Raw genomic sequence first — 15,083 nt, 5'->3', positions numbered from 1 at the left:
AAATGCTATCTTACCTTTCTCTGCTGGGCTCAAAACAGTCACTGTAAAAAAGAAAGGGAAAGGTCAAAATTAGTGATATCTAAAAATATAATTTTTCTAATCCATTTGTCCATACCACTATTTTTGAGCAGTTTATTCAATGGAATTAATACATTAGGAAACAATCAACCTGCTAAGATAAGGGACGATAAGGATGATCAAATTCCATCCTTTACTATGTTTCTTCATCTTAAACCTGAGTAAGTACGAATTTCTACTCATTCAACAAATACAGATGTAATATAAATTTTTTATGTCCCACTAAATAGAAACTCTTGAGCTATAACATGGTAATAAGAGCTAAAAAGCCAATCAATTAGAAGATGATTGATTATTCATTTTCTCAGACTATTCACTGGAGAACATCTTTAAATACCAAGTATCCCTTGTGTATTTAGAGTTAATTTAGTGTGTAGGTTACATGCCAGGTATGAAATCAGACTGCCTGGGTTAAAAACCCAGTTGCACTATTTTGTGACTTCAGGCAGGTTCCCTAACTTCCCTAACATTACCTACCTCACAAGGTTACTCAATATTTAAATGAGTTAATGAATGTAACTTCTGTTTAGCATAGTATCTAGCACAAGGCAAGTACATAACAAAATTACTTCTTATTATTATATTTGAACTATGATTTCATAGAATATCAGAACAGAAAGAAACTTTAGCAATTCTCTGGTTTATTGGTTTCATTTTACACTGGGAAAAATGGACTAGAGTAGTATCAATGATTTGCCCAAGGTATCAGAGCAAGTTAATGGTAGAGCTGGGACTAGATTCCAGGCTTCAAGGCTTTTGTGCCTACTTTCCCCAATCACTATTTGCTGTTTTACGTAATATATACATAATTTTTGCCAGAATGTCATTTGAAGAAAGTGAGGCCTACTGCTTTTTAGTCACCAACAATATCTGTGTGCAATTATACTAGATGTTAAGGCAAAGTGAAGCTATAAAGCATGGTTTTCAATCTTGAGAAGGTATTGAATTAAGATGGTTTTCATATACAATGATAAACACTTAAGGTCAGAAAAATGGGGAAAAATCCAAACAGAGAATGAGACTTGTATTGTAGGGCTATTTCCTCAGATCATTCATCAGTCATACTTCTCTTTCTCTTCATTTCTACATCTATTTTTGTTGAGTCTTAAAATTTTATCCTTCCAATAATCATTTGAATGAACGTTAAAACTGTTCTACTTTATTTGTGCTAAAAAATCTGACCAGATAATGTCCTATTTTCATAATACAACTGCCTACATGGCTACTCTTTTTCGTTCCTTTCCAGTTAAAAAATCCTGGGTAAGAAAGATTGATAAGAGTATATTTTTTCTTCTTTTCCATTTCTGAATCCAGGGCACTCATGAAAAATTTATATAACCAACTGACTACAAATTTAGGAAACAGAGACTTCAAAGATCACATGTAAAAAAGAATAAATTCTTTAATATAAAAAAATCACTACAGAAGCAAACAAAACGAACTCACAACAGGCAGCAAAAACAAACCCTAGGGAGATAGAGAATCTAATTTCTAGATTTCTATTTTATGATATTCTAAATGTATATTTTCAAAAACAAAATTTATAGGGCATGCAAAGAAACAAAATAGTATAGCTTACTAATAGGTAAAGGGAATTAATAGAAACTGTCCAGGAAGACTAGGCATTGACTTGGTAGACAAAGACTTTAAATTCACTATTTTAATTATGATCTAAGAGAAAAACAATGTATAAAGAACTAAAAGAGATCAGAAGAATAAAAATAGAGTATCTATATAAATGAAGAGATAAAAATTAAAGAAAGAACCAAATAAGATACTGGAGATGAAAACGACAATCATAAAATCAAAACTTTACTAGAGGGACCCAACATTAGATTTAAGCAGCAGGAGAAAGAATCAGTGAACATGAAAACAGGTTGATTTAAATTATCCAATATGAAGAGAAAAATGAAAAAGAAATGAAAGAAAAATGAACAAAGTCTGTTAGACTTGTAGGACACCATCAAATTTACTATCTGCATAATGGGAGTTTCAGAGAAAGGGGGAGCAAAAGAATATTTGAAGAAATGATAACTGGAAAACTCCTCAAATTGGTAAAAGACATCAATCTAAACATGCAAGAATCTCAACAAACTCCACATTGGAGAAATTAAAGGATATCCACAATGAGACACATAATCAAACTGACAAAACCAAAGACAAAGAAACATTTTGAAAACAGGAAAACATAAGCAATTTCACACCCAAAAATAATAAGATAAATAAATAAATAAATAAATACAGCTTATTTCTCTTTGGAAACCATGGAGGCCAGAAGGCAGTGAGATGCCATATTTAAAGTGTTGAAAGGAGGGGCGCTTGGGTGGTTCAGTCAGTTGAGCATCCGACTTTGGCTCAGGTCATGATCTCGTGGCTCATGGGTTCAAGCCCCGTGTTGGGCTCTGTGCTGACAGCTCAGAACCTGGAGCCTGTTTCAGATTCTGTGTCCCTCTCTCTCTCCACCCCACACCTGCTTGTGCTCTGTCTATGTCTTTCAAAAATGAATAAACATAAAAAATAAATAAAGTGTTGAAAGGGAAAGATCTGTCAATTAAGAATTATATAACTAATAACACTATCCTTCAAAAAATGAAGGATATATCTTGGAGAATGTTCCATGTGCACTCGAGAAGAAAGTATATTCTGTTGCTTTGGGATGCAGAGTTCTAAATATATCTGTCAAGTCCATCTGATCCAATGTATCATTCAGGGCCCTTGTTTCTTTATTGACTGTGTGTCTAGATGATCTATCCATTTCTGTAAGTGGGGTGTTAAAGTCCCCTGCAATTACTACATTCTTATCAATAAGGTTGCTTATGTTTATGAGTAATTCTTTTATATATCTGGGGGCTCCGGTATTCGGCGCATAGACATTTATAATTGTTAGCTCTTCCTGATGGATAGACCCTGTAATTATTATATAATGCCCTTCTTCATCTCTTGTTACAGCCTTTAATTTAAAGTCTAGTTTGTCTGATAGAAGTATGGCTACTCCAGCTTTCTTTTGGCTTCCAGGAGCATGATAAATAGTTCTCCATCCCCTCACTCTCAATCTAAAGGTGTCCTCAGATCTAAAATGAGTCTCTTGTACACAGCAAATAGATGGGTCTTGTTTTTTTATCCATTCTGATACCCTATGTCTTTTGGTTGGCGCATTTAATCCATTTACATTCAGTGTTATTATAGAAAGATACGGGTTTAGAGTCATTTTGATGTCTGTATGTTTTATGCTTGTAGTGATGTCTCTGGTACTTTGTCTCACAGGATTCCCCTTAGGATCTCTTGTAGGGCTGGTTTAGTGGTGACAAGTTCCTTCAGTTTTTGTTTGTTTGGGAAGACCTTTATCTCTCCTTCCATTCTAAATGACAGACTTGCTGGATAAAGGATTCTCGGCTGCATAATTTTTCTGTTTAGCACACTGAAGATATCGTGCCAATCATTTCTGGCCTGCCAAGTTTCAACAGAGAGATCAGTCACAAGTCTTATAGGTCTCCCTTTATATGTGAGGGCACGTTTATCCCTTGCTGCTTTCAGAATTTTCTCTTTATCCTTGTATTTTGCCAGTTTCACTATGATATGTCGTGCAGAAGATCGATTCAAGTTACGTCTGAAAGGAGTTCTCTGTGCCTCTTGGATTTCAATGCCTTTTTCCTTCCCCAGTTCAGGGAAGTTCTCAGCTATAATTTGTTCAAGTACCCCTTCAGCACCTTTCCCTCTCTCTTCCTCCTCTGGGATGCCAATCATGCGTATATTATTTCTTTTTAGTGTATCACTTAGTTCTCTAATTTTTCCCTCATACTCCTGGATTTTTTTATCTCTCTTTCTCTCAGCTTCCTCTTTTTCCATAACTTTATCTTCTAGTTCACCTATTCTCTCCTCTGCCTCTTCAATCCGAGCCGTCCTCGTTTCCATTTTGTTTTGCATTTCGTTTAAAGCGCTTTTCAGCTCCTCGTGACTGTTCCTTAGTCCCTTGATCTCTGTGGCAAGAGATTCTCTGCTGTCCTGTATACTGTTTTCAAGCCCAGCGATTAATTTTATGACTATTATTCTAAATTCACTTTCTGTTATATTATTTAAATCCTTTTTGATCAGTTCATTAGCTGTTGTTATTTCCTGGAGATTCTTCTGAGGGGAATTCTTCCGTTTGGTCATTTTGGATAGTCCCTGGAGTGGTGAGGACCTGCAGGGCACTTCCCTTTGCTGTGGTGTATAACTGGAGTTGGTGGGCGGGGCCGCAGTCCGACCTGATGTCTGCCACCAGCCCACCGCTGGGGCCACAGTCAGACTGGTGTGTGCCTTCTCTTCCCCTTTCCTAGGGGCGGGATTCCCTGTGGGTTGGCGTGGCCTGTCTGGGCTACTTGCACACTGCCAGGCTTGTGGTGCTGGGGATCTGGCATATTAGCTGGGGTGGGTAGGCAAGGTGCACGGGGGCAGGAGGGGCAGGCTTAGCTCACTTCTCCTTAGGTGATCCACTTCAGGAGGGGCCCTGTGGCAGGGAGGGAGTCAGATCCGCTGCCGGAGGTTTGGCTCCGCAGGAGCACAGAGTTGGGTGTTTGTGCAGAGCGAGCAAGTTCCCTGGCAGGAACTGGTTCTCTTTGGGATTTTGGCTGTGGGATGGGCGGGGGAGATGGGGCTGGCGAGCGCCTTTGTTCCCCACCAAACTGAGCTCTGTCGTCCGGGGGCAAAAAATGAAGGATAAAATAATATTCATAGATAAACAAAAAATGAGGGAGTTCACCACTGGTAGAACTATCCTTCAAGAAATGACAGTGGGCTCTCCAGGAAGAAATTAAAAGACACTAACTATAATTCAAGCCATTAAAAGAAATCAAGAATATTGGTAAAGGTGACTACATAGGTAAATATAAAAGTCATTAGTAGGGGGAAGATGGCAGTGTAGGAGGACGCTGGATTCACTGCGTCCTGCTGATCACTTAGATTCCATCTACACCAGCCTAAATAACCCAGAAAACCACCACACGACTAGTAGAACAGAGTCTCCGGAGCCAAGCACAGATGAGAGGCCCATGGAAGAGGGTAGGAAGGGTGGAGAGGCAGTGCGGCCACACAGACTGGCGGGAGGGAGCCGGGGCGGAGCGGCGGCCCACCGGCCAAGGAGAGACCCCGAGTGTGGCTTGCAAAAGCAGAGGGGCCAGACGGAGTGTGTTCGGACAGCGAGCAGGACTTAACATCTGGAAGGTTATAAGTTAACAAATCTGTTCGGAGAGCGGGAAGGCTGGAGGAAAACCGGAGGGAGAGTTGCTGAGCCCCAGGATGACAGAGCTCAGTTTGGCAGGGAAAAAAGGCGCTCGCCAGCGCCATCTCCCTCACCCATCCCCAAGCCAAAATCCCAAAGGGAACCAGTTCCTGCCAGGGAACTTGCTGGCACCTCGCAAACACCCAACACTGTGCTTCTGCAGATCCACACCTCCAGCAGCGGGTCTGACTCCCTCCCGAAGGGCCCCTCCTGAGGCGGATCACTGAAGGAGAAGCGAGCTGAGACTGCCCCTCCTGCCCCTGTGCAGCTTGCCGATCCACCCCAGCTAATACGCCAGATCCCCAGCACCACAAATCAAAACTGGCAGTGTGCGAGTAGCCCAGTCGGGCCACGCCACCCCACAGTGAATCCCGCCCATAGGAGAGGGAAAGAGAAGGCACACACCAGTCTGACTGTGGCCCCAGCGCTGGGCTGGGAGCAGACAAAAGGTCTGACTGTGGCCCCACCCACCAACGCGAATTATTCAAGACAGCTCAGGGGAAGCGCCCTGCAGTTCCGCACCACTCCAGGAACCATCCAAGATGACCAAACAGAAGAATTCCCCTCAAAAGAATCTCCAGAAAATAACAACAGCTAACGAACTGATCAAAAAGAATTTAAACAATATAACAGAAAGTGAATTCAGAATAGTAGTCATAAAATTAATCGCTGGGATTGAAAACAGTATAGAGGACAGCAGAGAATCTATTGCTACAGAGATCAAGGGACTAAGGAATAGTCAGGAGGACTTAAGAAACATGATAAACGAGCTGCAAAATAAAATGGAAACGACCACGGCTAGGATTGAAGAGGCAGAGGAGAGAATAGGGGAACTAGAAGATAAAATTATGGAAAAAGAAGAAGCTGAGAAAAGAGAGATAAAAAAATCCAGGAGTATGAGGGGAAAATTAGAGAACTAAGTGATGCACTAAAGAGAAATAATCTACGCATGATTGGTATTCCAGAGGAGAAAGAGAGAGGGAAAGGTGCCGAAGGTGTACTTGAAGAAATCATGGCTGAGAACTTCCCTGATTGGGGGAAGGAAAAAGGCATTGAAATCCAAGAGGCACAGAGAACTCCCTTCAGACGTAACTTGAATCGATCTTCTGCACGACATATCATAGTGAAACTGGCAAAATACAAGGATAAAGAGAAAATTCTGAAAGCAGCGAGGGATAAACGTGCTCTAACATATAAAGGGAGACCTATAAGACTCTTGACTGATCTCTCTTCTGAAACTTGGCAGGCTAGAAAGGAATGGCAGGAGATCTTCAATGTGATGAACAGGAAAAATATGCAGCCGAGAATCCTTTATCCAGCAAGTCTGTCATTTAGAATAGAAGGAGAGATAAAGGTCTTCCCAAACAAACAAAAACTGAAGGAATTCATCACTATTAACCAGCCCTATAAGAGATCCTAAGGGGGATCCTGTGAGACAAAGTACCAGAGACATCGCTACAAGCATGAAACCTACGGACATCACAAAGACTCTAAACTCATATCTTTATATAATAACACTGAGTGATCCAACATAAAGACATAGGGTATCAGAATAGATAAAAAAAAAAAAGACCCATCTATTTGCTGTCTATAACAGAATCATTTTAGACCTGAAGGATACCGTCACACTGAAAGTTAGGAGATGGAGAACTATCTATCATGCCACTGGAAGTCAAAAGAAAGTTGGAGTACACATACTTATATCAGACAAACTAGACTTTAAGTTAAAGGCTGTAATAAGAGATGAAGAAGGGCATTATATAATAATTACAGGGTCTATCCACCAGGAAGAGCTAACAATTAAAAATGTCTATGTGCCGAATACGGGAGCCCCCAAATATATAAAACAATCACAAACATAAGCAAACTTATTGATAAGACTGTGGTAATTGCAGGGGACTTTAATACTACACTTACAACAATGGATAGATCATCTAGACACAAGATCAATAAAGAAACAAGGGCCCTGAATGATACATTGGATCACAAGGACTTGACAGATACATTTAGAACTCCGTATCCCAAAGAAGCAGAATATACTTTCTTCTGGAGTGCACATGGAACATTCTCCAAGATAGATCATATACTGGGGCACAAAACAGCCCTTCATAAGTATACAAGAATTGAGATCATACCATGCACACTTTCAGACCACAATGCTATGAAACTTGAAATCAACCACAGGAAAAAGTGTGGAAAACCTCCAAAAGCAAGGAGGTTAAAGAACACCCTACTAAAGAATGAGTGGGTCAACCAGGCAATTAGACAAGAAATTAAAAAATATATGGAAACAAACGAAAATGAAAATACAACAATCCAAACGCTTTGGGATGCAGCGAAGGCAGTCCTGAGAGGAAAATACATTGCAATCCAGGCCTATCTCAAGAAACAAGAAAAATCCCAAATACAAAATCTAACAGCACACCTAAAGGAAATAGAAGCAGAAGAGCAAAGACAGCCTAAATCCAGCAGAAGAAGAGAAATAATGAAGATCAGAGGAGAAATAAACAATATAGAATCTAAAAAAACTGTAGAGCAGATCAACGAAACCAAGAGTTGGTTTTTTGAAAAAATAAACCAAATGGATAAACCTCCAGCCAGGCTTCTCAAAAAGAAAAGGGAGATGACCCAAATAGATAAAATCATGAAGGACAATGGCATTAATGCAACCAATCCCTCAGAGATACAAGCAATTATCAGGGAATACTATGAAAAATTATATGCCAAAAAACTGGACAACCTGGAAGTAATTGACAAATTCGTAAACACCCACACGCTTCCAAAACTCAATCAGGAGAAATAGAAAGCTTGAACAGACCCATAACCAGTGAAGAAATTGAATCGGTTATCAAAAATCTCCCAACAAATAAGAGTCCAGGACCAGATGGCTTCCCAGGGGAGTTCTACCAGATGTTTAAAGCAGAGACAATACCTATCCTTCTCAAGCTATTCCAAGAAATAGAAAGGGAAGGAAAACTTCCAGACTCATTCTATGAAGCCAGTATTACTTTGATTCCTAAACCAGACAGAGACCCAGTAAAAAAAGAGAACTACTGGCCAATATCCCTGATGAATATGGATGCAAAAATTCTCAATAAGATACTAGCAAATCGAATTCAAGAGCATATAAAAAGAATAATTCACCATATCAAGTGGGATTCATTCCTGCGATGCAGGGCTGGTTCAACATTCGCAAATCAATCAACGTGATATATCACATTAATACAAGAAAAGATAAGAACCATATGATCCTGTCAATCGATGCAGAATAGGCATTTGAAAAAATTCAGCAACGTTTCTTAATAAAAACCCTCGAGAAAGTCAGGATAGAAGGAACATACTTAAACATCATAAAAGCCATTTCTGAAAAGCCCACAGCTAACATCATCCTCAACGGGGAAAAACTGAGAGCTTTTTCCCTGAGTTCAGGAATACAACAGGGATGTCCACTCTCACTGCTGTTGTTTAACATAGAGTTGGAAGTTCTAGCATCAGCAATCACACAGCAAAAGGAAATCAAAGGCATCAAAATTGGCAAAGATGAAGTCAAGCTTTCACTTTTTGCAGATGACATGACATTATACATGGAAAATCCGATAGACTCCATCAAAAGTCTGCTAGAACTGATACATGAATTAACAAAGTTGCAGGATACAAAATCCAGGTACAGAAACAGTTTCATTCTTATACACTAACAATGAAGCAACAGAAAGACAAATAAAGAAACTGATCCCATCCACAATTGCACCAAGAAGCATAAAATACCTAGGAATAAATCTAACCAAAGATGTAAAAGATCTGTATGCTGAAAACTATAGAAAGCTTATGAAGGAAATTCAAGAAGATATAAAGAAATGGAAACACATTCTGTGCTCATGGATTGGAAGAATAAACATTGTCAAATGTCAATACTACCCAAAGCTATCTACACATTCACTGCAATCCCAATCAAAATTGCACCAGCATTCTTCTCGAAGCTAGAACAAGCAATCCTAAAATTCATATGGAACCACAAAAGGCCCCGAATAGCCAAAGTAATTTTGAAGAAGAAGACCAAAGCAGGAGGCATCATAATCCCAGATTTTAGCCTCTACTACAAAGCTGTCATCATCAACACAGCATGGTATTGACACAAAAACAGACACATAGAACAATGGAATAGAATAGAAACCCCAGAACTAGACCCACAAACGTATGGCCAACTAATCTTTGACAAAGCAGGCAAGAACATCCAATGGAAAAAAGACAGTCTCTTTAACAAATTGTGCTGGGAGAACTGGACAGCAACATGCAGAAAGTTGAAACTAGACCACTTTCTGACACCATTCACAAAAATAAACTCAAAATGGATAAAGGACCTGAATGTGAGACAGGAAACCATCAAAACCCTAGAGGAGAAAGCAGGAAAAGACCTCTCTGACCTCAGTTGTAGCAATTTCTTCCTTTACACATCCCCAAAGGCAAGGAAATTAAAAGCAAAAATGAACTGCTGGGACCTTATTAAGATAAAAAGCTTCTGCACAGCAAAGGAAACAACCAACAAAACTAAAAGGCAACCAACGGAATGGGAAAAGATATTTGCAAATGACATATCGGACAAAGGGCTAGTATCCAAAATCTATAAAGAGCTCACCAAACTCCGCAGCTGAAAAACAAATAACCCAGTGAAGAAATGGGCAGAAAACATGAATAGACACTTCTCTAGAGAAGACATCCGGATGGCCAACAGGCACATGAAAAGATGCTCAACGTCGCTCCTCATCAGGGAAATACAAATCAAAACCACACTCAGATATCACCTCACGCTAGTCAGAGTGGCCAAAATGAACAAATCCGGAGACTATAGATGCTGGAGAGGATGTGGAGAAACGGCAACCCTCTTGCACTGTTGGTGGGAATGCAAATTGGTGCAGCCACTCTGGAAAACAGTGTGGAGGTTCCTCAAAGAATTAAAAATAGACCTATCCTATGACCCAGCAATAGCACTGCTAGGAATTTACCCCAGGGATACAGGAGTACTGATGCATAGGGGCACTTGTACCCCAATGTTTATAGCAGCACTCTCAACAATAGCCAAATTATGGAAAGAGCCTAAATGTCCATCAACTGATGAATGGATAAAGAAACTGTGGTTTATATACACAATGGAGTACTATGCAGCAATGAGAAAGAATGAAATATGGCCCTTTGTAGCAACGTGGATGGAACTGGAGAGTGTGATGCTAAGTGAAATAAGCCATTCAGAGAAAGACAGATATCATATGTTTTCACTCTTAGGTGGGTCCTGAGAAACTTAACAGAAACCCATGGGGGAGGGGAAGAAAAAAAAAAAAAGGTCAGAGTGGGAGAGAGCCAAAGCCTAAGAGACTCTTAAAAACTGAGAACAAACTGAGGGTTGATGGGGGGTGGGAGGGAGGGGAGGGTGTGTGATGGGTATTGAGGAGGACACCTTTTGGGATGAGCACTGGGTGTTGTATGGAAACTAATTTGACAATAAATTTCATATATTGGAAAAAATATTTTAAAAAATTAAAAAAATAAATTGATTTATAGCTTAATTAAATGGCAAGTAAATAAATTCCTCTGTATACTTCACTGACTTGTGTTAAAATCAACTTCTATAAATTCTCCATCTGAACTTGCAAAAAAAAAGTCATTAGTATTGAATTTTTTGTTTATACTTCTTTTATTTAGTATACAATTTAAAAGATAAATCCATAAGATAATAATGAGAAATCTATGTTAAGAGTCGTACAGTTTATGAAGATGTAATTTGGGAAAGTTACCAACATAAAGAGGGAAATGGAGCTGAAAAGGAGTAGACTTTTATATAGTATTATACATAGTTGGCATTGATTAAAATTAATTATTTGAACTTAATTATTATAAAGTTAACATGTCAATTGTAATATACAGTATTAAAAAACTTTAAAAATACAGAAAATGAAATTACAGGAAATTAAAATGAGTACAGCAGGAAAAATCAATTAAAAATAAGAATAAAAAATAAACAAAAAACAAGAATGAAGTAAAACAATAAGCCATCACTACACATATATTAGAATGAGAAAACTAAAATACTGACAATCCCAAATGCAAAGAAGGATGTGGAAAAACAGGAAATCTCGATCATTGCTGGTGGGAATGCAAAATGGTACAGCCAGTTTGGAAGAATTTTTCAAAGATATCAATGTAAATAACAACCAAAAAAGAGCTAGGTTAGCTATACTAATATCAGAAAAATAGATTTTAAATTAAAAATGGATACAAAAGCTGGAGGACAGAGGAAGATGGCAGTGGAGTAGGAGGACCTTAGGCTTGTCTCATCTCATGAACAAAACTAGGTAACTATAAAATAATCCTAAATTCCCCAGAAATTGACCTGAAGACTGAAAGAACTACACAACTAAAGGGATAGAAAAGGCCATGTTGAAGAAGGTAGGGAGTATGAATAAGTGATGTAGAGGAGAAATGGACTCCAGATGCTGCAGCAGGGAGGGAACTCTGGCTTCAGAGAAGAGAGAGAGAGCAAGAGAGAGAGAGAGAGAGAGAGAGAGAGAGAAAGTGAGGAGAACCTAGGGGAATGCACAAGGAGAAGATTTCCATGAAAGCCATTGTGTTGGAAAAAGAGGGGCTGAATTTTGTGAGTTCTTGCAACCAGCAGGGCTTAAAGTCTGGAGTTTTATTTATTTTTTTTAATTTAAAAATGTTTATTTATTTATTTTGAGAGAGAGAGATAGAGTGCAAGCAGGGGCAGAAAGAGAGGGAGACACAGAATCTGAAGTAGGGTCCGGACTCCGAGCTGTCAGCATAGATCCCAAAGTGGGGCTCAAACTCATGAACCAGGAGATCATGACCTGAGCCAAAGTCAGACACTTAACCAACTGACCAACCAAGGTGCCCCAAAACCTGATGTTTTATAGGTCAGCAGGCTTAGCTGTAATAGAATGAAGAGGATACTGTGCCACTCTTGGAGAAAAGGCAGATAGCGTGGAAACAGAGATGTCAAGAATGACTGGGACACACAGGGGAAGGTTATTCGCTCTTCTTTGAAGGCATCCTTGAGAGGTAGCATTCATGGATACATCTCTCTGGGGATAAAGGAGTTGACCAGCACCATTTCCCTACCCCATTCTTCAGCAAAACACAGAGACACCAATGGGAATCAGCACAGCACCAACATTGGCTGCCTAACTTGCTTACATCAAAGCCTCTGCTCCCTGCACTCTGCCTGGACTGCCCATCTTAGTAAAGCTTCCGTCAGTCCCAGTGTGACAGATGCCTCCCCCATAAGATAGCACAAAACCCAAATCACACCACAAAACCCAAATCTCCCAACCATAGAGGTATGCAGGACCACAGTTCTCACAGAAGTGGTGTCAGGTCTCATTTCAGAAACATATCAGAGCGCATCTCATTAAAATTTCTCACATTCAGGTCAGGGACCAAACACTGAACACAGAAAGCAAGGAAAACCTCTTCAGACCACTGTCCTGAAGGATAGAGCAGAGAAAGCATAACAGCAGAGTGCAAACAGCACACACCACAGATACTCCCTGAAGCACCAGGCCCTGGAAACTATATTACCTCTTCTTCATAGGGCCATTACTTTCAGGGGCAGGAGATATAACTAGTTTTTGTAACACAGAGAAGAAGGCAGGGATTTAGACAAAATGCCAACACAGAGGAATTTATCCCAAATGAAAGAACAAGATAAGGCCATGGCCAGAGATGTAAGTGAAACAGATATAAGTAACATGCCTGATGGAGAATTTAAAGCAACAATCATAAGGATACTTACAGGGCTTCAGACAACAATAGAAGACATCAGTGAGACCCTTACCATGGAGATAAAAGAGTTAAAAAAGAATCAATCAGAAATGAAGAATGTAATAAACAATATTGGAAACAAGCTTGATGTAATGAACAACAGGCTGGAAGAAGCAGAAGAACAAGTTATTGACAAGAAGACCAAGTAATGGAAAATAATGAAGCTGAACAAAAGAGAAAAATAGTTATGCGACATGAGAATAGATTTAGGAAACTCAGTGACTCCATCAAATGTAATAAAATTCTTATTATAGGAGACCCAGAAGAAGAAAGAGAAAAGTGGGCAGAAAATTTATTTGAGGAAATAATAGTTGAAAACTTTCCTAATCTTGGGAAGGAAACATATCCAGATCAAGGAGGTGCAGAGAATTCCCATTAAAATCAACAAAAGTAGGCCAACATCAAGATATATTGTAATTAAATTTGCAAAATATAGTGATAAAGAAAACATCTTAAAAGTAGCAAGAAGAAGTGTCCTCAACTTCAAAAATAAGACCCATAAAGATACCTGGAGATTTTTCAACACCTTGCAAGCCAAAAGGGAGTGGTATGATATATTCAAACTGCAAAATGGGAAAAATCTGCAGCCAAGCATACTCTTTCCAGCAAGACTACCAATCAGAATAGAAAGAGATGATAGAGTTTCCCAGACAAACAAAAACTAAAGGACCTCATGACCACTAAACCATCCTGCAAGAGATATTAAAGGGGACTATTTGAGGGCAAAGGAGAGACCAAAAGTGACACAGACAAGTAAGGATCAGAGAAAATCTCCAGAAACAATGACAAAACAAGTAATGAAATAGTAATAAAAACATATCTATCAATAATTACATTGAATGCTCTAATCAAAAGACATATGCTGTCAGAGTGGATAAAAAACAAGACCTATCTATATGTTCCTTATAAGACACTATTTTTAGACTTAAAACCACCTGCAGATTGAAAATGAGGGGATGGAGAAACATTTATCATGCAAATGGACATCAAAAGAAAGCTGAAGTAGCAATACTTATATCAGAAAAACTAGATTCTAAACCAAGACTGAAACAAGAAATAATGAAGGTGAGGGCAGAAGCAACACGGAGGAGAAGGCACTGATTTGGGAGTGCAGCCTCTTCCAACATGAGCCTCCACAAAAAACCCAAGAGTCACATGACCCTGGAGGAACTGCAGAAGGGGGAGGAGGAAGAATTTAACATTCAGTGCACATGCAGTAGATGAAGAACAACACTCAAGGACTCATCAATTGGTACAACAACAAGAAACTCCTGGGCCATGTGAAGCCCAATGACAGGCACTGCAACATGGAATGTGAAGGAAATGTAGAACGAGGTCCCCAAGAGAGGCAAGGGCAAGAAATCCAATCCAGTCAACAAAGACCACTACATCTCCAAGATGTTGGGGACTCAGTCTTCATGGTCCTGGGGAACGATCATCACAGGCAAGTAGAAGCCTCCTCCCCGCCTACATAAAATAAACAGTGCAACAATGGCTTTGAATGACACACTGGACCAGATGGACTTAAAAGAAATATTAACAACATTCCATTTTAAAACAGCAGAATACACATTTTTTACAGGTTAATGGGATATTCTCCAATGTAGATTACATGAGATCACAAATAAGACCTCAACAAATACAAATATTGAAATTATATAAAACACCTTTTTTTTAAATATGACATTTATTCTCAAATTGGTTTCCATACAACACCCAGTGTTCATCCCAACCAGTGTCATCCTCAATACCCATCACCCACACTCCCCTCCCTCCCACACCCCATCAACCTTCAGTCTGTTCTCAGTTTTTAAGAGACTCATGTTTTGGTTCCCTCCCTCTCTAACCTTTTTTTTTTCCTTCCCCTCCCCCATGGTCTTCTGTTAAGTTTCTCAGGATCCACATACGAGTGAAAACA

General features: G+C 39.4%; 1 protein-coding gene across 1 annotated transcript in view; it reads right to left on the bottom strand.

The window, feature by feature from the left end:
• The window catches only part of ZDHHC15 (zDHHC palmitoyltransferase 15), a 191,191-nt gene that overhangs the window by 138,352 nt on the left and 37,756 nt on the right, over window positions 1-15,083 (bottom strand). Inside the window, exon 2 of the mRNA XM_081793314.1 lies at window positions 15-41. Coding sequence (XP_081649440.1) covers window positions 15-41 — 27 coding nt within the window. The remainder of the gene's footprint in view (window positions 1-14; window positions 42-15,083) is intronic.

Source organism: Panthera onca, chromosome X, assembly GCF_046562875.1.
Source record: "Panthera onca isolate mPanOnc1 chromosome X, mPanOnc1 haplotype 2, whole genome shotgun sequence".
In the NCBI taxonomy this organism is placed as follows: domain Eukaryota; kingdom Metazoa; phylum Chordata; class Mammalia; order Carnivora; family Felidae; genus Panthera; species Panthera onca.
The sequence above is the reverse complement of the archived record's forward strand: the minus strand, read 5'-3'. Positions and strand labels throughout refer to the sequence as shown.